The sequence below is a fragment of the Hylobates moloch genome, unplaced genomic scaffold (assembly GCF_009828535.3).
Source record: "Hylobates moloch isolate HMO894 unplaced genomic scaffold, HMol_V3 SCAFFOLD_14, whole genome shotgun sequence".
Classification (NCBI taxonomy): domain Eukaryota; kingdom Metazoa; phylum Chordata; class Mammalia; order Primates; family Hylobatidae; genus Hylobates; species Hylobates moloch.
This window is the reverse complement of record NW_026652289.1, coordinates 32325916-32350401: the sequence shown is the minus strand read 5'-3', so window position 1 is coordinate 32350401 and position 24486 is coordinate 32325916. Positions and strand designations below refer to the sequence as shown.

General features: G+C 45.9%; 1 protein-coding gene across 3 annotated transcripts in view; it reads left to right on the top strand.

Annotated features, from left to right (window-relative positions):
• The window catches only part of ASB7 (ankyrin repeat and SOCS box containing 7), a 50031-nt gene extending 46007 nt beyond the window's left edge, over nucleotides 1–4024 (top strand). Inside the window, exons 6-7 of one of the 3 annotated variants that reach the window (XR_009209741.1) lie at nucleotides 205–2513; nucleotides 3656–3782. Coding sequence is in view for 2 of the 3 variants with exons in the window: in XM_058427677.1 (XP_058283660.1) it covers nucleotides 205–302; nucleotides 3656–3730 (173 nt within the window). In the remaining variant the exon portion in view is untranslated. Of the gene's footprint in view, nucleotides 1–204; nucleotides 3626–3655 lie in introns of those variants that run through there. The other 2 variants (XM_058427677.1, XM_032174096.2) reach the window with 2 other exon arrangements.
• Nucleotides 4025–24486: the final 20462 nt, after the last annotated feature.

The following is a 24486-nucleotide window of genomic DNA, read 5'->3' as shown; positions in this document are numbered from 1 at the left end:
GTATCCACCATCCCAGGGTTGTGAGAAGGATCCAATAAGGCATCGCATCAAGGCCCTAGGACACTTGGAGTTGGTATCTTTCTGGTCCTTTGCATGAGAAGTCCATAGAGAGGACTTCTCAGAGAAATGAACAGTTCTTTTCAAAAGTGCCTTAAGTACTGTGCTTTGTGGTTTTGTAACATTTTCTTTTTTCTGTCTTTTTAGGACAGCCCAGAAACTTGCAGGACCTGTGCCGAATTAAAATTCGACAATGTATAGGCCTTCAAAACCTAAAGCTACTTGATGAACTACCAATTGCCAAGGTCATGAAAGACTACTTAAAACACAAATTTGATGATATCTGATATACCAGAACTGTGAGCAAGATTAGGAGTTATATTCCAGATACTTAAAAGGCTTTTTGCCTTGCACAAAGTATATCCTATGCAATTTCTGATTTGCTGTGAAATCAGAAAGCAGGTATACACTTTTGGGTTTTCTGTTTGTTTGGTTGGTTTTCATTGTAGGGGAGGGATTTTTTATATATATATAAAAACACACACCACATGCTTGAAGGTCTTAATTTGGTTTCTTGGTCCAAGTTTAAGAGGTCCAAGCTTTGTATACAATACTGCATTTAGAAAAATTGTCTTTTCTTAAATGATACAAGCAGGTTTGGAGTGGAGAATTTACCCTTTCCAAATTTATGGTTTCCTTGGTAAGCACGGTATTCTAAACCAGTAGAGCACTTGTTAACATTTGGAGGCACGGTTTCACCCAGGGCGACCCTGGGTTCTTTTGGAAAATGCCCTAAGAAATGTTTAAAGTAATGCTGTCACCTCATTCATTTTTAATGAGTACAAATTGGCCGTTTCAAACTGTTCTTTTTCCTAATTAATGTAGCTTTCGGATGACATAAATCCAGTACCTCTGCTTTTCTTTTGGTGTGCTCTTGTTTTTAACTTATTTTTTTTTTTAACAACTGTAGTACACTACCCTGAGACACTGTGTCTCGATTTCTATCTCTAGTTAGAGTTGTGCTTTTAAAAAAATTAATGGGAAAGAAAATAACTTTGTGAAGCCAGTGTATTCTGTTTTTAAAACTGTGCCTGCAGTGCAATACTCTTTCTGGTGTATTTTATCCATTATTTCACTTGCTGGTCATCATTTCACAGCCAGCTTTGACATGCCTGTGAGAACAGGAGCCGCCACTTTAATTTTCATTGCAGAACCATAGTATGTCAGTTGCAATTTCCATTTTAAGCTACATCTTTAACTTCACTTTAAGCAGAAAATTTTGTACCCTGGTGGTAGAGTCTTCCCTTAAAAATGGTTAAATCATTTGGCTTTAATGGTTCAATAATTTGGGGTGGCTTCATGGTGTTTCTTTTCTTCTCAGTTTAAAAAAAAAAGCTTTTTAAGGGTAAAATCTTTAAGGGGTACACATTTATAAGTCTGGCTAATTTCTAATATGCTAATTAAACATTTCCTATTTTAAGGTTATATACAGTGAGGCTCTTCAGGGCAGTTATTTTCTAAGTTGATTGGGCATGTGTTTGCCGTGTAAACACGTATATGATAAAGTGTCAGTAACAATGGAAAAGGTCCCAGAGGCATTAGGCATCTAAGATGATGCCCTCAGAAACATATTCTGTGCTTGATTTGTGTTATTAACTTCAGAAGAACCTTTTCAAATGTCCCAGTATCGTTCTTAGTGCTTTGGGAAGAAATATTTACACACTGTTAATAAATTTGAAGTTTACAAGACGAAGGGCTTCTCTCGTCTGAATTTCTAGATTTAAGTCATAAAGTGTAAAACGATTTCACCCAGAAGTGTAACTAAGCAGAATTAGGAGCTGTCTCTGGCTTTACCTTTTTCAGAGCCAGCAACGCTCTTTCCTCAAGCACAGCGTTTGTTCTCTTGGGTGCAGAGTAGTTCTGCCGTCTTAAACTCTGATCTGCTCGTGCCTAAGCATTGCACAGGTTTCCGAAGACGGGCAGCTTCAAAGAGGATTATTCGGGAGATTGCTGGTGTGGCCCATAGGCTCTTTTGCAGGCAGCCACTCTGAGTGTGGCCAGTTCTGTAACCATCCCCAAACTAGCTGGAGCCTGATTGATAGGAACGGGTAGTCTGTCCTTTTCCCCATAAAAATGTTCCAAAAAGTTATCTCCAGAGACAGTCCCTTATGAAGACAGTTGCCGAGCTATATTCTCATTCTTTAAACCAATACCCAGGTCAGGGCTAGGACACACTAGCAGTGTTAGGGACATGGTGTGGCTAGAAATGAATTGAGTGTGACTTCCCCCTAAAACCCCAGGCCCAGGGATATGAGGAGGCAGAGGGGTGCCTGGAGTTTCTGCACTCTGATCAGTGATGTTAATGTTACACTTGCACAAGGGCTTATTTCCACATATGTGTGTGTTAATTTATTCACTTAGTTTCAAATGATTTTCTCTCCCCAGCCATTCAGAGGTTTCCAAACTAAGCCACTGAGTTTGAGTCAGGGAATTCCAAGTAAAAAGATCAGATTAAGGTAAATTCTTTGTTCTGTATTGCTGCTGTGACTTCAGAAAAAAAATTATGAGAGCTCTTCCTGGAATTTTGAAATTTCTATTTAATGAAGAAGTGTATAATTCCATTATTTATTGTTTGAGGTTTGATTTATCTGGAAGCTTAAAAAGAATGTTTTATTTTTGTTGTTAATAAAATCCCAATCACATTTCACAATAACTAAAATGTCTCCAGGTGGGTTACTGGTAGATTATAGTGGTGAAACCTGCAGGTCTGCATTTGAATTGGATTGACAGAGAAGCATTCCGTGGTCACATAATGAATAGGGAGAACAGATATTTTCAGAAAAATCAACTGATTGTTTTTTCCAGAAACAGAACAGAAAATGTTCAGAATATTTTCAAATTTGTCAGATTCTTTTATGTTTCCTTTGAAATTTATTATTTAAGCCTATTACTAAACCTTTATAAAAATATATTTGGCAAATACACCAAAGAAACCAGCTTACAAAAGATTATGATCATTAATGAACTGCAAACCTCATCTTTCGATAACAAGGTTTTGTGTTTTTTTTTTTGTAAATATTTGTGTTTATAAATGTACAGCAGAGTAAGAGTGTTTTTTAGATTATTTAATTCCCATATTTCTAAACTATTTACTACACAGTAATCCATGCCTGTTAGTTTGGAGGACTTGACTGTTTCTTTTTTAATTCATTATCAGTCATGCGTGGAACAGCGTTTCCACTAGAGAATTCAGTGTCCTGGCAGTCGCAAGAGTACACATCTGGAGCATGAGGGAGTCTAGCATGATTTATCAGATGCACAACCTAAGAGACAAGAATGTGTAGTTTAATGACCAGCATGGACCATACGAAATTGAGATTCTAACTTTCCTGCAGAAGCGCTCATTAGCCCAGGATGTGATTGGGATAAGGCCATTTGCCCACAAATTTAGCTTTCATGTAACTCCTAGTGTGTTATATCATAATGTATTTTGTTCTTCCTTTTTAATGTAAGTTTTGCTTTGGGTCAATTTGAATTAAAAAAATCAAATCTGATTTAAAACATGTTGGAGTTGTATTTTATTTCCAGTCTACCTTAACTTTTTAATATGTCCAGCTATTTGGTGAAAATAAATAAAACTCTATCCTTCCTTCATCAGCATTTTAGATCGCTGGAATTGTTTAAGAATATGATGATGTGGAAAACAATACCACTCTACATGGTCACCAGATAAGCCATTTCTTACCCTCCTTTAATTTGTGTAATGCATTCTGCAAATAGCCACCAACAAAAGATTATCACAGTGTTGAGTGTATCGATCCAGCGCTGGGCCTTCTCGGGCCATAATCACCACCTGCCTCATGCATGCCACACCTTGACTGACGACAGGATTTAGACCACGGCATTTCTAAACGTAGGACAGCATGCAGTCAAAGCAGTGAATCTGACGGAGTTACCCTGCAGGAGATGAAGCAAAACAACTTTGATTTCACGTTTCCTCTATAAAACATAAGCACAGCTTGATTCAGGAGAGACCCAAGTGGATGTGAATGGTGGTGTGCTACGAGAAAGGGAAGAGGGACTGCTTAGCACCCCCTGCAGAAATGGGATGTTTTGGAATGATAATCTTGTTGCAGCCTTGTCCAGGGTTTGGCACGAATGAAGGCCAAGAATAGGACATTTGAAACTATTTCTAATGATCAGCAGGGGAGTTCAGCTTTGAAAAATTGCTGTGTTGCCTGGAAACCTTGAGATAATTCCTTTTCCAATGTGATAGAAGCAGTGTATTGTTTTCTCAGCTGAAAGACAGTTCACAAAAATGGTTTACAGCTATTGATAAAACATTATCTACTTGATAAAAAAATAGTTCCACATCTCACTTATTTGGATATCTAAGATGAAAGAAAATGGATTTGTATCCTCTGCCTGTATTTATATAACTTAATGTAACCGTGTGTGCTTAACTGAAGGAGTAACAGGGAAGTTTTACAAGTTTTGATGATAGAACTCAAGATACGAAGATACAAAGATAATTTTTCTTTATTCTATCTTTAGTTATTTTGTTATTACCTGTTAAATGAAACAAAGGTTCAGCCAGCATATGGCCCACTGGATCTCATGACCTCTCTTGTATGCCCCTGACAAATAGTGTTCCACGCTTTGTAATACGTTTCCTGAAGACCATGGCTCATTTGATGGATATTTCTTTATCTTCCAGAAGAACTGTGATTCCTGAGTGACAGTCAGCATTCTGAATCCCATTTGAAAAGACTGAGTGATTTGTGTGTGGCCTATAAAAGATCATTAGTGTGGGGGTAAAACCCTGAACTAGCCCTGTTGCCCCAGTGTTTGGTCTCTCACTGTCCTGAGCGAGTATCTTACACTAAATGGTTAGATGTGATCTTTAAGTCTCATTCATCCAGCTGTGCCTAGAGCACCTCATGCTTTCCAGTTGTGTATCTGCAAGGCGAGGGGTTGATTCATTCTGACCCATCAACCTTTGGAAGTAAAGGATCACATTCAAGCACAGTATTTCTCTTCTTCCGCAGATGTGACCTTTCAAAAACATCATCATTTGTAGTTATTATAAATTTATTTTATTTTTGAGACAGAGTCTCGCTCTGTCGCACAGGTTGGAGTGCAGTGGCACAGTCTTGGCTCACTGCAACCTCTGCCTCCCAGGTTCAAGCGATTCTCCTGCCTCAGCCTCCCAAGTAGCTGGGATTATAGGTGTGCGCCACTACGCCAGGCTAGTTTTTGTATTTTTAGTAGAGATGGGGTTTCGCCATGTTGGCCAGGCTGGTCTTGAACTCCTGACCTCAAGTGATCCACCCACCTCAGCCTCCCAAAGTGTTGGCATTACAGGCGTGAGCCACCACGCCTGGCCTATAAATATATTTTAAATCTTTGTTCCAGTATCTTGAAAATCTCACTGGGAACCTTTATGTTTCCTTTTTATTAGAGCACTGTTTTAAATTAAAAGTGTAATGTTATGTTACATTAAGAAGTAATGAAGTGATTCACTTTTCTGTGAAATAGTAGTTTATGAATCAGAACAGAGATGGCTGAATTTGGACAATGACATTCAGTTGAAGTTGAGAAATTTGGTTATGTGATGAGTAGACTGACCCTTTGTGACTGACACAGAAGTACTCCAGCTGCAGAGATTTCCTATTTTATCTGGCAAATGTAGTCATATTTTTCTTGCTGCTCAGTTTTGAGCTAATGTTGCTTTTCTTCCTCTGATAGTTTTAGGTCAGGTCACTTCTTAGTTTTCTTTTTCTTTACCAGAAAAAAGAACACTTGTGGGGCATGGACTTACTGTACATGACCATTTTAGATTTCTCTAGAGAGCTTCTAGATTTTCCCTCTCTTAATTCTGGTCACTTAACCCTTTAGTGAGGCACATGCCTGTGTACAAGGTGTAGGCTTAGCCTCATCAGGTTGTTTCAGTGTGCTGGTTTTAGAGTTCCCAAATGGCTTATTTTCTCTGCCTTACCTGGGTAGAAATATAGCTTATCATTTTGGAAGAATGCCTCATTAGTTGGCTACAGCCATTTTCCATCTTGGGTATGAGTCCACTGGGCAGAGTTCCTTGAAGACAGACACTGCGTCTTATTTGCCTGACCCTTGAATAGTATTTGCCAACAGAATCCATTTTCCAGGGCCTTAGTGGCATGTGGCATTTGGTCCCTAGCATGTTAACTTTGTTCCTTCAAGGCTCCAAGGAAACGAGGGCCAGGTCGTTCATAGCTTTAAGTCTCAGCTAAGTATGTCCCTCCTAATGCCTGCCAGTATTGCATTCTTCCCTCCACCGCCTCCCTTCAGCCTCCCTGCTGTCAGCGTCACCTGGCAGTGGAACCTAGCTACTGGTCTCGTATGGGCACTAAGACCTTCAGCAGAGACCACTGGATTTTGGTTGCCAGGAATTGTATCAGTCAGGATTCTCCCTCCCTGAGCCCCCACAGCGCTACAAGCCCCTGAAGGAGGCAGGGCAAGGCACACTCTGGATGGCTGACTCAGAGCTGCCCCCAGGCACCTGCAGCTCGCTGGAGTATCTGCAGGCTCCAGCTGTGCTTGGACAGCACTCTCCGTGAAGCTGGATGGGGACTGAGGTGGAGCCCCCGCCCCATCTCTTCCCCATGTTGCTTTTTCTGCAGTGTTTCCTACACCGCATGGGTGGTATCATTCTTACATAGGAAAGCCCTGGCTGACCTGGTCCTTGTTTGACCATTTCTGCCCTCTTTAGTACCTGCCTGGCACAGTGCCTTTCACACTGTGGATACTCCCACAGATTTTCAAGTGAATCCTAGTCCAAACCCTTCCTTGGGCAGGTGGGAAAGCCAGGCCTTCTTATGCTACCAGCTGGTCCTCACCATCCCTGAATTGGTGTCACTCCTCTCCTGCTGGCGTCAGTTGTTTTCCACGGAATGGAAATCACCCCATAATGAAGACAGCAATAAGAGAGTGAGGCCCATTTTGGCAGAAGTTGGCAAGGCTTAGGGTTTCACGTTACACTTCCTGGATTTAAAGCCCACACATCTATAAAATGCCTGTAATTTCCTGTAAAATGTGGTCCAAGAGTTCAGCCTTAGCCTCCACCATGCCTTTCGTATAATCTTTTTTTTTTTTTTTAATTGAGACGGAGTCTCGCTGTGTCGCCCAGGCTGGAGTGCAGTGGTGTGATCTCAACTTACTGCAACCTCTGCCACCCGGGTTTGAGCGATTCCCATGCCTCAGTCTCCCAAGTAGCTGGGGCTGCAGGTGCGCACCGCCATGCCCGGCTAATTTTTTTGTATTTTTAGTAGAGACAGGGTTTAGCCATGTTGGCCAGGCTGGTCTCGAACTCCTGACCTCAGGTGATCTGCGTGCCTCAGTTCCCCCAAAGTGCTGGGATTACAGGCGTGAGCCATCACACCTGGCCGCCTTTCGGATAATCTTGACCAAAAGGAAACGTCTTGGGTTCTAGGACTCCCTTAGGAACTCCATGTGTCCTTTGCCAGCCTCAGGAGTGTGGCAGTAAGAGTTACTTCCTAGGCGAGGATGCTACTGCTCTCAGCTCTGCCTGTCCACTGTTTACGAGATGGGCAGGATAACTGAACACATGAGCCTGCACAGAGGCCAGTGGCATGCATACTTGGCTTGCTTTTTCTTTTAGCTTTCATGACAGGCAGCGAAGAGATTGGTATACTGCCATCGTTTCATCATTTTTTACGATCCCTCACATTTATAACATACACTTCCACTGAAAAGAGAAAAAGAGACTTGGGGAGGAGTAGGGAGAAGAACTTGGATATTTTGTCTTAGAAATAAAGTTGAAATAAATATCCTTGTATCCGATAGCACCTGTTGGGTTGTTGTATACATTTTACAGTTGACATTTACTTATGTGGCGTCTTCTCCTGACGTTTCTATAAGAAGCTGATAAATTAATCTATCAGTTTGTTAGATCATTAGGCAAGTAAAAAGTAAGATTGCCAATTTCAGTGTGCTGGTTTCAAGACTCATGTCATTAGAGTTTATCCTAATTTATCAGCCTTTGAGACTAAGATAGTGATGCTTTATCCCAGAACTGTTGACTCAAATATACTATCTGTAGAGCATCTTCAGGTTCTGTGTTTAAAATCACAGTGCACATGTCAATGACAAGGTGATCATGTCTCTTTTGCAACTTCCTGTCAAACCTAATACCAGGTAGGTTTGAAAGTCACCACCCCAGCCTCCCAGCCCCATGCCTGGCAGGTGTTTTTAGGGCATGAGGTGTAGTGGCTCAGCCCTCCACCTGCTGGGGTAATACCAGTAGAGTAGAGATGAACGGCCCTTGCCTCCTACCTGCCCTTGTCAGGAGAGCCTTGCCTGAGAGGAATGGAGTGGGACACACAGCAGCAGTTCAATGACAGATTCTAAGGTGGGCCTGGCGCCTGGGATGGGGACAGGCAGCGGTGACAGCAGTAGCATCCTTACCTAGGATCCCCTCAAAGACGAGGGCACAACATTTTGTCTGGGGCCAGGAGAGCTCTGCCACTGTGCCCTGCCTGCACTGGAGGCCTAGAAAGCAGCTGCTGCTTTGCTACAACCCGTTCAGAACACTCATCTTTAGTCCTGCTTCTTATTAAATCTGTTCTCAGGACACATTTGTCCTATAATGTGTAAATGACGTAAGTTTACCACCCACCCCAAGGGGTGTGTGCGTTTACATTAAAGCCGTAGATGAATGGGGATGAGGTCCTGATACAAGGCATGCTGGTGCCGGGCGCGGTGGCTCACACCTGTAATCCCAGCATTTTAGGAGGCTGAGGCGGGCAGATCGCTTGAGGTCAGGAGTTTTGAGACCAGCCTGGCCAACATGGTGAAACCCCATCTCTACTAAAAATATAAAAAGTAGCCGGGTGTGGTGGCACGTGCCTGTAATCCCAGCTACTAGGGAGGCTGAGGCTGCAAGAATCACTTGAACCCGGAAGGTGGAGGTCGTAGTGAGCCGAAATGGCGCCACTGCACTCCAGCCTGGGCAATAGAGCGAGCCTCTGTCTCAAGAAAAAAATTATAAAGCATGCTGGGGAGGAAACTATAGCTCTGCCTCATCCACATCCATGGAGGGAAGGCTGGGCCTATAGCTTCACTTCTGGCAGGTCAGCTACAATTGTGCAGGGCTTTACTGTTCACGGCCTGTGGATTTAGAGTAACCTACGCTGGAATTTTCTAGACTTTCCATCCCTTTCATCCCACCAGAGTTGGTGGCAGAGAGGCCGGTGCCCAGGCAGGAGTGTGGTCTGCTAGTCTGCGGGCTGGGGAGAGCAAAGGACTGGTTTCCATCCTGCTGCACACCAGTCTGTACCCAGGACAGCAGCGGCCTCTAAGGCCAGCTTCTTTGGGCGTTCGTGTTCCAGTTGGGAGGATGCCCTTTCCCTCCACCTTCCTTGCCCTTGGGTCTGTCTGTGTCCTTGGGAAACTCCTGGTTGGAAGGGTTGCCCCACAATTCCTCTTTGTAATGGGGAAACTGGTTTGTCTGCCACGTCGGAAGTCCCTGGAAGGCAGGGATCTGGCCTTAGGCTTGCGGCCCAGCAAAGAGAACTGCGCTGTGTGTGGTCCCTGGCTGGCAGATGTTTGGGGAGTGAGGGCAGGCCCCGGTCCTAACCCTGGTGCCAGGTGAGAGAACTGGAAACGAATCAGTGATTTGTTCATGTGCGCACTCCTAATCTACAGTCCTTCCCTTGCGTCCTCACCACCGCCCCCTCCCCGCCCCACGGTAGGTATTCTGGTCATTTCCACAGGTGAAGAGGGGGAGGGGCATCTTCCCTTCTCTGCCCACTTCCTCAGGGCCTCTCACTGGGATGGCTTTCCCCAGGCTCCTGTGCTGGCGTAGCTCACCCTCCTGGCTCCCCATGGGCCTGTTTTGTGACATGTGTCCCGCTGTCCTGCTGTGTGTGTGTGTGTATGTGTGTGTGTGTGTGTGTGTGTGTGTGTGTGTGTGTTTGTGTTCGTGCTCCTCGGGGCTCCGAATTCAGGGCTGGGAAGCCCCTCTGAGGGGAGACACATGACCTTTCCCAGGAAGCAGGTCTGTGGCGTTGTCACCATGTCCAAGGGGCCTGTGATCTCAGCAGTGTTAAGGCGCTGCACATGGGTGCCCCGCGATTGTTCCCCAGCATCTGCCTGCTCTGCTGAGCTTGCCGATGTCAGGTGACTTGAGTGTACCGCACAGGGCCTGCCGCCTCCTGCCTTCTGGACCTCGGCTTCCCACCGCGAGGCCCTGCCTCAGGCTAGGTGGGTTTAGAGACCTTGGGCCATGTGGGTTCGGAGGCCTCAGGCTGAGTGAGTTCGGACGCTGCCCCCGTGTTCCCCGAGTTCTCCCTCAGCTGTCTTTATGCTTCTTCCCTTAACTCCACATGAGTCCTGTTTTCGATGCGCAGAGAGAGTCTGTCAGCACTCAGGAGGGGGCCTCCAAGCGGGGAGGGGACATCAAGACTGAAAGAGCCTGGAGGGCTGCCCGCTGGTGCTGGTGCTGGGCTCGGCTCCAGGGCTGCATTGCTGCCGGCCCACTGTGCCCTCCTTTGCCCCAACGCCTTGCAGGCTCCTGTTGCAATACCCAGTCTGGCTTCCTCTGCAGAAAGGCCTTTGAAGGGAGACTCTCACAGCTGTGAGGGGATGCGACGGCGATATCAAGTGTCTCGGTGATGAGCTGTGACATTCTGGTCACCAGGGTGTGCTCACCTGCCTGGAAGGACCGCCCCGCCCCAGGAGAGCCACTATGTAACCGACGCCAGGCCCTGCAGTGACTGGTGGCCGGACAGGGTGGGGATGCCAGCACCTGAGTTCGGTTGCTGCCTCATCCATGAGCCAGGCTGGCTCCCAGGTGTTGAAGTCCTTGTGGCATGCACTTCTGGACAGCTTTATGCCTTAAGATAAAAAAGCACAGGCCAGGCGCTGTGGCTCACACCTGTAATCCTAGCACTTTGGGAGGCTGAGGCAGGTGGATTGCCTGAGCTCAGGAGTTCGAGACCAGCCTGGGCAATATGGTGAAACCTTGTCTCTACTAAAATACAAAAAATTAGCCGGGCATGGTGGTGTGTGCCTATAGTCCCAGCTACTCCAGAGGCTGAGGCAGGAGAATTGCTAGAACCCGTGAGGCGGAGGTTGCAGTGAGCCGAGATTGTGCCACTGCACTCCAGCCTGGGCGACAGAGCGAGACTCCGTCTCTAAAAAAAAATTTAAAAAAAGCATGTATATAGGCTCTGCGTGGAAACATCTAAACCGTGTGTTATATGAGGAGCCTGATGAGCCCTTTGAGAATTCTGTAGAAACACTTACTCATGAAGCCTATAATTAAGTAACTTTGGCTAGCTTCATGGAAATGCTTGATGTTTAGGAAGTTATTAGAGGGTTCAAAAAAAAAAAAAAAACCCTACCCTGAGATTAACCGATACCATTACTTCCTACTCCATCTAACAATTATTTAATTAAAAAGTACTCTAATCACCTTGTGTTTTAGTGGGCAGTAATAAAAAGCCCGCATAGTAGAAGCCCATCTTCCCATGACATGCACTTTGAGAGATCTTTCAGGTCAGAGTCTGTCCCCTGGAAGTGACACAGACCCTGAGAGGAGTCCTGCGGTGCTTCTAACTCAAGCCTAACCCCCGTTCGGTTCTGCCCTGGTGTTCCTTACTGCACATGTTCACAAAATCTCAGGAGGGTTTAGAAATGACCCTGGTGAGTGCCTCTTGCTCATTCAACACATACTCTTTGAGCACCTATGCTGAAGGACCAGATCTGTGCCAGCACTCGGAAGGGGCCCACGTGGGAGCCCAGAGGATGGGCGAGAGGACAGAAGCAGGGCTGGCACAGGCAGACTGGGCTGGGTGGAGATCAGGGACTTCTACTTTCCAGATTCAAAACGTACGCAATCCCTGGGCTGTAGAATTACGGCACTCTCTGCATTAGTGCAGGTGAGCAAGCATCTGTACCCACTGGAGAGCTTTTTAAAATAGTGCGGGTCCTACCCCCAGAATTTCAGATGCAGTGGTTCTCAGGTGGGGCTTAAGAATCTCCATGTCTATCCGGGCATGGCGGCTCATGCCTGTAATCCCAGCACTTTGGGAGGCTGAGGCAGGCAGATCACCTGAGGTCAAGAGTTCGAGACCAACTTGGCCAACATGATGAAACTCCATCTCTGCTAAGCAAAAAAAAAAAAAAATTAGCCGGGCATGGTGGCACATGCTTGTAGTCCCAGCTACTCAGGAGGCTGAGCCACAAGAATTGCCTGAGCCCGGGAGGCAGAGGTTGCAGTGAACCAAGATCGTGCCACTGCACTCCAGGCTGGGTGACAAAGTGAGGCTCCATCTCAAAAAATAAAAAATAATAATCTCCCTGTCTAACAAGCACCCAGGTGAGGTGTGTGCTGTTGGTCTGTGGACCCAACTTAGAACCACTGTGTGAGGGTATTTGGAATCTTTGTAGCAAAAAAAGGACAAGGTAAAAAAAGAAAAAGAAAGAAATCTTACAGTCACTATGAGATGCTACAAAAGCCACCTGTCTGCTTCTCCGTGAGTCGTAAGTAAAGATGTAGTGATTTTTCAGAACCTACAAGTAAAACTGAGTCTTTTTATTTTATGCGCCAGCCTTGAATAGTTCTGCATGTGTTATGTGAACAAAGACTACAAATCTCTCCTGCTACACTACAAGCTGACTCGACATCTAGACCTTTATGTCTCCAATTACCTTTTGCAACTACTTAATAAGTTGGGCACAGACAAAACCAGTAGCCTGTAGTTCTGTTATCCTGCTGTTCAGTCTTGTTTAGTGGCTCGTAAATAATAGTGTGTGCCAAACATTAATAATGACAGCCCTAGCCTGCTCCAGGGACGATGACTCTAGCTGCCTCAGCCAGCATGTGCCTTGGCACTGCCCGTGAGGCGGCCTGCCAACGAAGTGTCTCTAAGAAGCATGGGTAGCATTGCCCCAATTGCCCATAGCAGATAGAAAACACCTTGCCAGCTCCAGCTGGCTGCAGCCTGACCAACCCACCCCCTAACCCCTGAATAGTAAAAGAAACCATGGCACCTATGAATCCTTTCCCAGCCACTCGATGCAGCCTGAGCTTCTTGTGGGGGCATTAAGGAAAATAAATCAGCTAGGAGGTGAGCATAGCCTCACATCAGATGCTGCTGCTACTGTGGGTCCTGGAGCCACTGGTGGGACCACTGACATAGAGTCATCTCTGCATGGAATCTGCCTGCTAAAACAAAGATGGGCTGCCAGGCATGGTGGCTCCCGTCTGTAATCCCAGCACTTTAGGAGGCCAAGGCAGGCAGATTGCTTGAGGTCAGGAGTTCGAGACCCGCCTTACCATGGAGAAACATGGTGAAACCCCGTTTCTGCTAACAAATTTTAAAAAAATTATCCAGGTGTGGTGGCAGGCACCTATAGTCCCAGCTACTCAGGAGGCTGAGGCAGGAGAATCACTTGAACCTGGGAAGTGGAGGTTGCAGTGAGCTGAGATCGCACCACTGCACGCCAGCCTGGGTAAAGAGCGAGACTCCATCTCATTTTTGGTTAACAGCTTTTTTAAGATGTAAGTGTTATACAAAAAATCACACACATTTAATGTGTACAATTTGATGGATTTGATAGATTCACCTTTGAAAGTGGAAAAACAGGCCGGGTGCGGTGGCTCACGCTTGTAATCCCAGCACTTTGGGAGGCCGAGGTGGGCGGATCACGAGGTCAGGAGATCGAGACCATCCTGGCTAACACAGTGAAACCCTATCTCTACTAAAAATACAAAAAAATTAGCCGGGCGTGGTGGCGGGCGCCTGTAGTCCCAGCTACTCGGAGAGGCTGAGGCAGGAGAATGGCGTGAACCTGGGAGGCGGAGCTTGCAGTGAGCCGAGATTGCCCCACTGCACTTCATCCTGGGCGACAGAGCGAGACTCCGTCTCAAAAAAGAAAAAAAAAAGTGGAAAAACAGACAACTCTGAAGGAAAAAGCACATCCAAGTTTCTCTTCAAAGTACAGTCATCTACTACACACAGCCCAGGACTGGGTCCAGCCTGCCCTGCTCCAAAGCCTGACCGGTTTTGTAGCCCCTGTTAATGAGAACACAGTCTGTCAAGATGTAAGGGAGACGGGCTTCAGAAATCTTTCATCAGGCAAATGTGCTTAATAAAATATTTAGGGTCTTTGAATCCTCACAAAGATTTCAATGGTCATATTTTCCAACCTCTGTATCTACTAATTTGCCTAACAGTATTTTTCTAGAGGGAAATGCTGCTAGATCCCTGGCCGACTGGTTCAGGACCCCAGACAAGTCCTGGCTTGCCATGATATTGATTTTATTTGACTGTTTTGGGTTTGGAGGGACAAAGTGAGTTTGATGAAAGGTACATGTTTTGGAAGTAAGTACATGACTTTGTGTTATTTTTCTCTGAGCCTTCATTTTAATATTTTTTTTCAAAAATGAAAAAGGAAAATTGTCCTCTTACCCACTTAATTGTTTTTTGTGGTCTGAGTCTATTTTTTCCTCAGGTTTTGAATTTCAGCACAGAGGCTGGTGCGTTGCAAGTGTCGACCCCTTACTTAGAAGTTTTATTCTGTTTTGGTGGAAAAAACAGACTCCTAAAGTTCATCAGTTAGGTTGGTGATTGACATGGAGAGATTCCTTCCTTTCCTTCCTTCCTTCCGTCCGTCCTTCCTTCCTTCCTTCCTTCCTTCCTTCCTTCCTTCCTTTCGTTTGTTATGTCCAGTGCTCCCTATATCTGATGCGTGGTAGTTGGTCCTGGAGGAGGAATGGGATCAGGAACGCACCTTCCAAATGTTTAGACCCTTGGAGAATAAAGAAGATAAACAAAAATTATTAATGCAGTAACACTAACGCAAGGCTGCCGAAGAATGAGAGATGAACAGCTTCCGCAGTGCACTCGCGAGACCTGGCTCCATTTTCTTCCTGATTAGCTTGCGAAATAGACAAAAGAGCCTAACCTGGCCTCACGCAGGCTGACATTGAAGGCTGGCTGTGCTGGTAACGGGTGGCATGACTCTGGCTGAGTCATTTGCCCAGGGTTAGAGGCATGAGCTAGGGGCTCCTTCTGCTGCCACACACTGTGATCTTAGCATCACAGAGAAGCCAGCAGGGGGAGAAACCAGGAACTCAGGGCAGCAGATGGAGCCAGGAGCCCCACATCAGTTGCCTGTTACGACGCTCCCCTCTCCACCCACCCTCTTACCATGGCTTATTAGAGGTGGCTTATGAAAAGGCTGGAATCCATGAAAAGGCCTGTTTTGCTCTGGTGGAGGGTTTAGCACCATAAAACTCACTTTGTAAAAGTGCACCAGCTGTGATAAATAAGCTTAAGCCTCGGTAATCACTTTTTCACTTTTACCAATTACTCTAGGCTGCTTTGTGACAGAAGTTAATACCAAGTAAGAGTTTTCAAGAAGCCTCATTTTCCTTGTCTAATTAAATTAAATACTTGAAAGGTGATTTGCATCTTGATTTTCCCCCCATTTAGTTAACTGAAAATTACAGGGTCTTTCAGGAGTTTGAGTCACCTGATTCGCAGGCTGAGCCTCTGGGGTCAGAGAGCCCTCACCCTGGGACCCTCTCCTGCCAGCATCCCACCCACCGGTTTTTTGTGTGCAGCTGTCCATGGTGAGGCCCTTGGACCAACACTACCCGGGAGAATTTAGGGAGGGCATGCCTTGTTAGTTTTCTAATACTGTCCAAAAATCAGCACAGGGTGCCTTTGTCTCCAGGCTTTTAATACTCCCAACATGAAGGGGGTCTTTCTAGGGTGAGAAAACACAAGGACAGTCTCATCCCATCCAGTTATTTTTGGTGCAAACCAGTCACAGAATTCGCCTGGACTGAGTTCATCGAGTCAGCATCTCGAATCTTCCTCTGTAGTAAAGATCTGGATTATTTAACCGCTAGAATTCCTGGCAAGTTATTTCAATGGTGACAACAGGATGCTGAAATTTGAGACGTACAGTACTGTATTTTCTGTTTTTTCCCCTTCTGCCCTTTGTTTCTGAGATAACACACATGCATTGGAAACTCTAACATGCAAAAGTATTTCCTTGGACATAGGAGAGGCCTCGGGGGCGTCAGGGAGCCTGGCCGATGCGTCGTGTGAGAGTGAGCGCGTGAGTTTGCCTGAACATCTGAAGAGTCATCATCTGTAAAGTGACTTTGTCTTGTGCAGGTTTCATGTTTGAATCAAATTATTCACCAGTATTCCTGCTCTAAGTCACCCCCCAATGCACATAATCACTGTGCGCATCTTTTGAAAAGTCCTTTTTTATTTCAAAATGAGCATATACCCTTAAAATATAATCAGTGAACAAATACCTTAGGTAAAAAGTGAAAGCCTGTTCTTCCTTCCCAGTGCTAACCATGTCGTGTGGATTCTTCCAGCTCTTTCTCTGTGCATCTATCTGCATGTAGTTTACAAAAATGATCTCTCTGCAGCTTACGTGTTTCTACTCGCAGAAACACTTTCATGTTACCATGCGCGGATACAATGAATTCTCGTTGTTGGCTAAATAATATTCCACATTCAATTTTTCTTCCAACCAATATAAAGAGCCTTCCCCATGGCCAGGTGCTTCTCCAGAAATACAACAGGAACAGGTTCTATTCTACTGTCTTTCTCTTGCTGATTTTTTTTTCTAGAATCTAAAGTATTTAACCTACTTCCCAATCACCTTATTATCATCAAGTGTTTTTATTTTTTCAGGCTGAAATTTGCTTGATGTGTATTTGTTTATTGTCCATTTACATAAAAATATAAAGTCCATTAGACCGATGATATTGCCTGTCTTTACTGATAAACCCTCTCCACTAAAACAGTATTTGGCACGTGCCAGTAACTTAAAAATTATGGATTCTATGCGTGGATGGATGGATGGATTGTCTACGGATAAAGGCAGTTGGGGAAGAAGTAGAACTGCTCGTTGATGACCTTGATTGGGTTTTCTTAAACTTCCAGCTCAATTCTACCTACTTTAGACAGTTAAATGGAGACAAGACTGACTCTTATTTATATTCATTTTCTCTTTATATGTGCGTGTGTTTACCCATTATTTTGTTAAAATATTAACTACTTCCATACAGATGGGCAAACAGGCATTCCCTGAGACCTCCTGGATGTTAGATACCTCATCCAGATCCAGGAACTCCAGGACTGGCCCTCGCCCCAGCAGGTGGGCTCTCTGGCACCTGGCTTCTATGCAAGGACCAGTGTCAGCTGAGACCGGCAGAGCCCTTGTCTGGAAAGTTGCTCAGTGTTTTTGATATCACCCCTGCCTTCATAGACTTGATAATATTCTGGTTTACTCTTTCAAGAGAATCATTTGGCTTTAACCTTTAAAAACACAGATCAGATATGTCACTCCTCCTCTCAAACCTACTGATGGCTTCCAACTCACCACATCTGAAGTACTTCCCATGGCTTCCAGCCCTCTCTGGCCTGTAGCACTTTGCTGGAGCCGCTCTGAGCCCTGCAATCCCCGCGTGCAGAGCACACCACTGCCCTGCAGCCATTCTGTGCACTGATGGTTCCTCTGCCAGAAGCACTCCTCCCTCTGGAACACAGGGCAGCTCACTCACTCACTCCAGCCTCAGCCCAGACGGCACCTTCTCCAAGAGCTCAACCCTGGCCCCTTGGCCAAAAGTCAGACTCCCTATTCCCAAGCCCCTTACCATGCTTTATGTATTTCATCATAGCATGACATACGTATATATGTCTATGTGCCTGGACTATGGCAGGCCCTCAGCAAATATTTACGGAATGAATAACTGAATGAACTAAAACATCCTGTAATGGGTATAATTTTTTTTTTTTTTTTTTGAGACAGAGTCTTACTCTGTTGCCAGGCTAGAGTGCAGTGGTACGATCTTGGCTCACTGCAACCTCTGCCTCCTGGGTTCAAGCAATTCTCCTGCCTCAGCCTCCCGAGTAGCTGGGACTACAGGTGCGCACCACCAAACCTAGCTAATTTGTGTATTTTTAGTAGAGACGGGGGTTTCACCATGTTGGCCAGGAGGGTCTCGATCTCTTGACCTCGTGATCCACCCGCTTTGGCCTCCCAAAGTGCTAGGATTACCGACGTGAGCCACTGCACCTGGCCTGGTATAATTCTTTTAGTTCAGCATCCAGAGGACTGAAGACCAATGTGAGAACATTTTCTCATCATTCATATAACCAAGAACAGGAACTGAGCAGTATCTGATTTCACTTGATTTTTGAGCTATCATCATCGGTGCATATATGGATGGTTCTCTTCCGTTTTTCAAGTGATCCTCCCACCTTGGCCTCTCAAAGTGCTGGGATTACAGGTGTGAGCCACTGCACCTGTCCTACCCTGCATTTTGATTTTACGATGCTCTTGTTTCCTCTTTTCATGCCTCGTAGTTTTATCATGCATACTTGTTGGCCGGCAGTATTCTTCTCCATTATGCTTTTCAGAAGACAAAGTAGTAGAGTGCATGGTTTTTAATTAGAATGGATTTTTCCCTAACTTATTATTTTTTTAGTTTTAAAACTATTTTTGTTCTTTTGGTTTTCTTTTTCTTTGTTTACTTTCCCCAGCTGTTTGATATGAAAGCATTTGTGGTTTCAACATTTGTGAAGATGTTAACATCACTGAGTTATCTTTATGTGTACATGGACGCCTATATATCTTTTTTTCTGTGCTAGTTAAAACTAAGTTATTGGTTGGGCATGGTGGTTTATACCTGTACTCCCAGGATTTTGGGAGGCTGTGGTGGGAGGGTCACTTGAGCCCAGGAGTTAAGAGACCAACCTGGGCAATCTAGCAAGACTCTACCTCTACAAAAATTTAAAATAATAGCAGTAGTCCCAGCAACTTGGGAGGCTGAGGTGGGAGGATCACTTGAGCCCCGGAGGTTGAAGTTGCAGTGAGCCGTGATGACAGGCTGAGATCTTGTCTCTGAAAATAAATAAATAAATAAAACGAAGGTGTAGACATTATGATACTTCACTTGCATCCAAAAATACATTCTTCAATATAACCAGAATACCGATATCATTCATAAGAAAACAATGGTAATTTCAAAATCTAACACTGAATTCTTATTCAAATTTCCCCAGTTGCCACAAGAATATCTGTTACAACTGTTTTGATTTACTTTTTAAAACCAGGATTGAATCTTGGTTTACACGTTGCATTTGGTTGTGTCCCTTTGATCTTTCATTCCAGAATAGTGCATCTACCTAAAAAAAACCTCAGGAGTTGACTAGAGAGTACAGAAAATTTGTCTTAGAGAATATCCCATATTCTGGATTTGCGTGCCTTGCGTGGATTTGCGTGCCTTGCGTGGATTTGCGTGGATTTGCGTGCCTTGCGTGGATTTGCCTGTTTATCCCTGGTGTCATTTAGCTTGTTCCTCTACTTTTGGTATGTCTGGTAAACTGGAAGTAAGTTTGGCAGCAGGCTGGGTCCAGGGTCCGCGTTTTTGGCAGGTATGTTTCGTAGATGATGCTGTGTGCTAGGATATGTTTTTAGAGTTTCATCTCTAAAGGCAACTGAAAGTAGACAGCTCCCAGGCCTTGTAGAGTGATTACTAATTGACATGAACATTAAACAGGCAAGAATTATTTCTACCCGAGGAAAACCTAATGAGGAAAACATCTGGCCCCTTAGCAGAGGCTGGGAAATGCTTGTGTCTCTTCCAGGGACTAGGCAGCGCCTGGCGACGTGCAGTGCTTTGTCAACGTGGATTTTTCTGACTCCGTATGTTCCTGCGGTTGAGGGGCGGCGAGGCGCGGGGCAGCGCGTGGAGAGGAAGGCCAGGCCAGGCCACTTGGGTTTTGTTTGGACGGAGGATTTGGCTCTTCATTTTATTTACACCATGGTGGATGGTTTTGTCCCTTACCTCCTCTCTAATCCCATATTTCATCTCTCTGGCCAACAACCGAATAATAAAGTAAATAGATAGGACAAGCTGGTGGGTCCCACAGAGCTGGAGCCGACGAGACTCGCCTGAAAATTCCCTTCCTTAGATTTTGAATTCTGTGACTCAGACTTGTGTTTAAACACACACACGCACACATACACACACCCCTCACAGAAATGTGGGTGGGAAAGTGGAGGACTGAGGGTCATTATGTCTCTCTGTTCCCACCTAAGTGGCCATTTCTAGATGCCATTTTAAAATTGTTTCCTTCCTGTAATAAGAGCCTCTTGTACTAAAGAAAATCATCTTTCTTGAAATGTGGGTTTCTGGGGTCTGAAAAAGACACATTGTGAGTGTAAGGATGTGGAGCGTCCTGGCTCTGTGTGAGGGCACAGGGATCCCCTCAGGGGAGGGGGCTTCCGCCTGGCCCTGAGAACCGTGTGGCCTGCCCTCGGGCCATCCCTTCTTCCTCTGGACTCCATGATCCTCAGGCCCTGCTGGCTGTGATGGCCTAAGGGCTGTGGTTACTGACAAATTGACAACCTGGGTGCGTGGATGCGTGTGTGCGTGTGTGTGTGTGCTTGCAGGATGCTCTCTCTTGCAGGCAACTCTTCTCAATGACTCTATGAGGCAGGTACTCCATTACCGCAAGATGAAGATGAGGAAACTGAGGCACAGAGAGGCTAAGGGAGTTGCCCGAAGTCATATGGCGAGGAAGTGGTGGAGGTGAGAAGGTAGCCACATGTCTGTCTCTAGGAACTCTCAGGGGACTCCCTTGCAGACAGACAATGCTACATGTAGTCCAACTGATCCCTTGACTGGCTTTACTGTGACATCTTTAAACTGTTCACCCAGCGTCCAGGTGACACGTCTTGGGCCACTAGCCACTGTAGGTTGGGTTTTGCTGGAAGCCTCCTCTGCACATTTCACTGTGAATTGTTCTCCCCACTCAGACCAGGGCTCCAAGGCTTCTGGCTGACCCTTGAGCATTGCACAGGTTGACAGGGCTGTTTGGTTCCTTGTCAGCCAGTCCAGTGAAGGGCTGGGTAACTATAGGAGAGCCCAGCTTCCGAATCTAAATCAAGCAATACCAATCAACGAAAAACACCATGGTCTTCTGGCTTGAAAAACTTCCTGGTGAATAAGAGGCAACATTACATTTCATTTTCTGGATGTATCTTCCCACCCATCCCCCCCAACCCCCCAAGAAAATCTAGTTACTGCGACCCAAGAGCAACCAGTAAGTTTGAGATATGTTCAAGCTCAGGCAGAGTGATGTGGCGATGACTGGAAGCCCATGCTCAGGTCTGAAGGAGTTTCGCCTGCACGTGGGCTTCAAACGGGGCTGTCCTCCCAGGGGCAGTTCCCAGGGCACCAAGGGATGGACAGCACTCCCAGTGTGGGAGCAGCACCCGGTTCACTCCTGCAGGGCTTGGAGCTTTCTGCAAGAGACGGCTCAGCTGACTCCTCGCAGGAATTTGCCTGCCTTCCGAGGGTGGGTCCAGCCCCCACCACCATCACAGGAGTCTGGAGAGTGGGAGAAAACCTGGTTGCTTCCCCCTGGGTAAAGTGAGCCCTGAATGAGGCAGGCTTTTGTAGATGGATCTATACGTTTGATGGCCTCATTCTCTGAATCCTGAATCAAGACTTAGATCTCTCAGTGAGCTTTCATGCTGTTTGAGGGTTTAGGAGGCAGCTTGGGAGAGTGTATTTTGTAGCTGAAATGTGAATTTCTGGGACATTTTGACAGCTTATGAGGACTGAGGTTTAGGCACTTGGAATTATAACTTTCCTGGAGATTCCAGGGTGTTTGGTTGCTGTATTAGTTTGCGAGGGCTGTTGCAGAGTGCCACAGCCTGGGGACTTAAACAGCAGAAATGGATCGTCTCTCAGTTCTGCAGGCTGAAAGTCAAAAATCAAGGTGCTGGCAGGGTGGGTTCCTACTGAGGGCTGGGAGGAAAACTGCTCCAGGCCTCTCTCTAGCTTCGGGGGTTTTCTGGCGATGTTTGGCATCCCCTGGCTTGTTGAAAACTCATCCTGATCTCTGCCTTCATGTCCATGTGGCAGTCTCCCCATGTGTGCCTCTCTCTGTCCACGTCTCTCCTTTTTATTTATTTTATTTTATTTTATTGATTTTTCTTTTTTCTGAGACGGAGTCTTGCTCTGTTGCCCAGGCTGGAGTGCAGTGGCGCGACCTCGGCTCACTGCAAGCTCTGCCTCCTGGGTTCACGCTATTCTCCTGCCTCAGCCTCCCGAGTAGCTGGGACTACAGGCGCCCGCCACCACGCCTGGCTAATTTTTTTGTATTTTTAGTAGAGACGGGATTTCACCAAGTTTGCCAGGATGGTCTCAATCTCTTGACCTTGTGATCTGCCCGCCTCGGCCTCCCAAAGTGCTGGGATTACAGGCGTGAGCCATCGCGCCCGGCCCCACGTCTCCTTTTTATAAGGACACCAGTCTCATTAGATTAGGGCCCACCCTAATGACCTCATCTTAACTTGGTGCAGCCTGCAAAGACCCTGTTTCCTAGTAAATCACAGTCTGCAACGCTGGGGGTTAGGATCTGCAATGCTGGGAACACAATTCCACCCATCAGACTCACCATATTTGGCTCTGCAAGCCACGGCCTGCTTGGTGCAGTCAACCTCCACCTGGTCATAAGACACTCGATTAAGAGCGGAAGGATGAGGGCTCACTTTTCAAAGCGTGCTCACTGAAGTGGCAGGAGGCTGTGAATCACAGGGACCCAGTGCTATATGTGGACGTCGCTTCAGGGAGAGAAGAGGAGATGGGGAGAGTTGGGATGTTTACACTATTGCCTGGGAAGGGATGGGCTCATGGGCTCTGCTCCCGGGCTGCCTCACCCCAGCCCTGTTGATACACTGGCTGTTCAGGACCCTTTCCCCAGAGCCCCAGGCTGGGTTCTGGCACTAAGGCCCACACCCACAATGGAAAGGCTCAAGGTATTGGAAAGTAAGTCCCCCTGCCCCCGTAAGACTTCCTGAGAGCTGCCAGGTGAGCATGGCAGGAGGTGACCACACTGTTTTAATATCTCGAAGTCACCAGAAAGGGTCAAGCCCTGCCGATGGCTCTGTTGTTAAAGGGGCCATTTCCAGCACAGCTTTGGGGGGACAGATAGAAACAAACGTTTCATGAACTAACCTCCACCCAGCGATTCCTCCTCAACGTGGAAATGGCAGCGCTGCGTAGCAGGGAGGTGAACTCTGCACTTAGGGTCTGCTGGGGAGAACTTAAGGAAAGCTCATTTGCATCTTGGGTTAAAGCACCCTGGGCGCCGGGCCTCTCTCTGGGAATCTCTGTGGGTGTGTGGAATTAGATGCACCTGTGTTCAAGGCCAGATGGCACACCTCTGTGCTGCGTGGTGATGTGTAAGCCACCTGACTCCTGGAGACTCAGTTCCCACACGTGGACAGTGGGCACAGGGCTCCTGTGAAGAGGACCCAGATGATGGGTGTCAACAGGCAGTGGCAAATGACAGCCGGCAAGTTAAGCTGAATCCAGCCAAATCCCAAGCCTCCACCTTGCTGGGGTCACTTCCCCCATCCGACCCCACTGCAGAATCCGTACTGTTACAAATGGAGGCAAAAAGCACTCCCTAAAATACTCGTGACTCTAATTCCTGTGACTCTAACCCAAAATACTCGTGACTCTAAACCAAGACTCCCCCATTTTTTTTCTTTTTAAGAGGAATTACCCAATAGAGCTTGGAATTTGTTTATTAGTGGTTATTTGTGCACATTTGCAAAAGGGGGAGACCAGTTGGAGACCGCAGTATTTACAAAAAGAAAAAAAAGCTCGTGTCCTGTTTTCATGTGTGTGTGTGTTTTAATGAGCCACATTCGCTACAGCGTGATCTGCTGGGCACGGGGATTACCGAATATTCTAGAGTCTAAGGCTCTAGATTGTACCGTTATTGTAAGATGCACCATCAGAGTAGTGACAGCTTTTCAGAAGGGAAAAATGCCACCATCTTAACATACCCGTCGATTGTAAAAGGCATCATGAATTCAGAAACGTTAGAAAGAGGGTAAAATGTAAACCAGGAAATACGGTGTGTGAATGCTGACCATCCGGCAGCGGGCAGGACAGCCACAGCCTCATCAGAGGGTGGGAGACAGAGCAGGGGACAGTCTGGGGACTGCTGTTGAGTTTGGGGTTGGAAAGGCAGCTCTGTGTGGGTGGGAGCCTCATATGCGTGAGATTGGCCCAAATGTGCCCCCTCAGAAAAGCACAGGTTGTACTTTTCATCTCCATGTCCCATTTTTGGACTTTTCTTTTTTTAATTGTAGATTGATAAATTATAGTTATATATGTTTATGGAGTACAAAGTGTTGTTTTCATTTATGAATACAATGTGAAAAAATTAAATCAAGCTAATTAACATATCACCTCAAAACTTTTCATTTTTTTTATGCTGAGAACATTTGAAGTTTACTCTCTTAGCGATGTTAAATTGTACAATACATTATTATTTACTATTTTATTATGATGTACACTATATCTCCAAGGAAAATAAAATTCCTCCTCCTTTTTAATTGAGGCCCTGTACCCTTTGACCA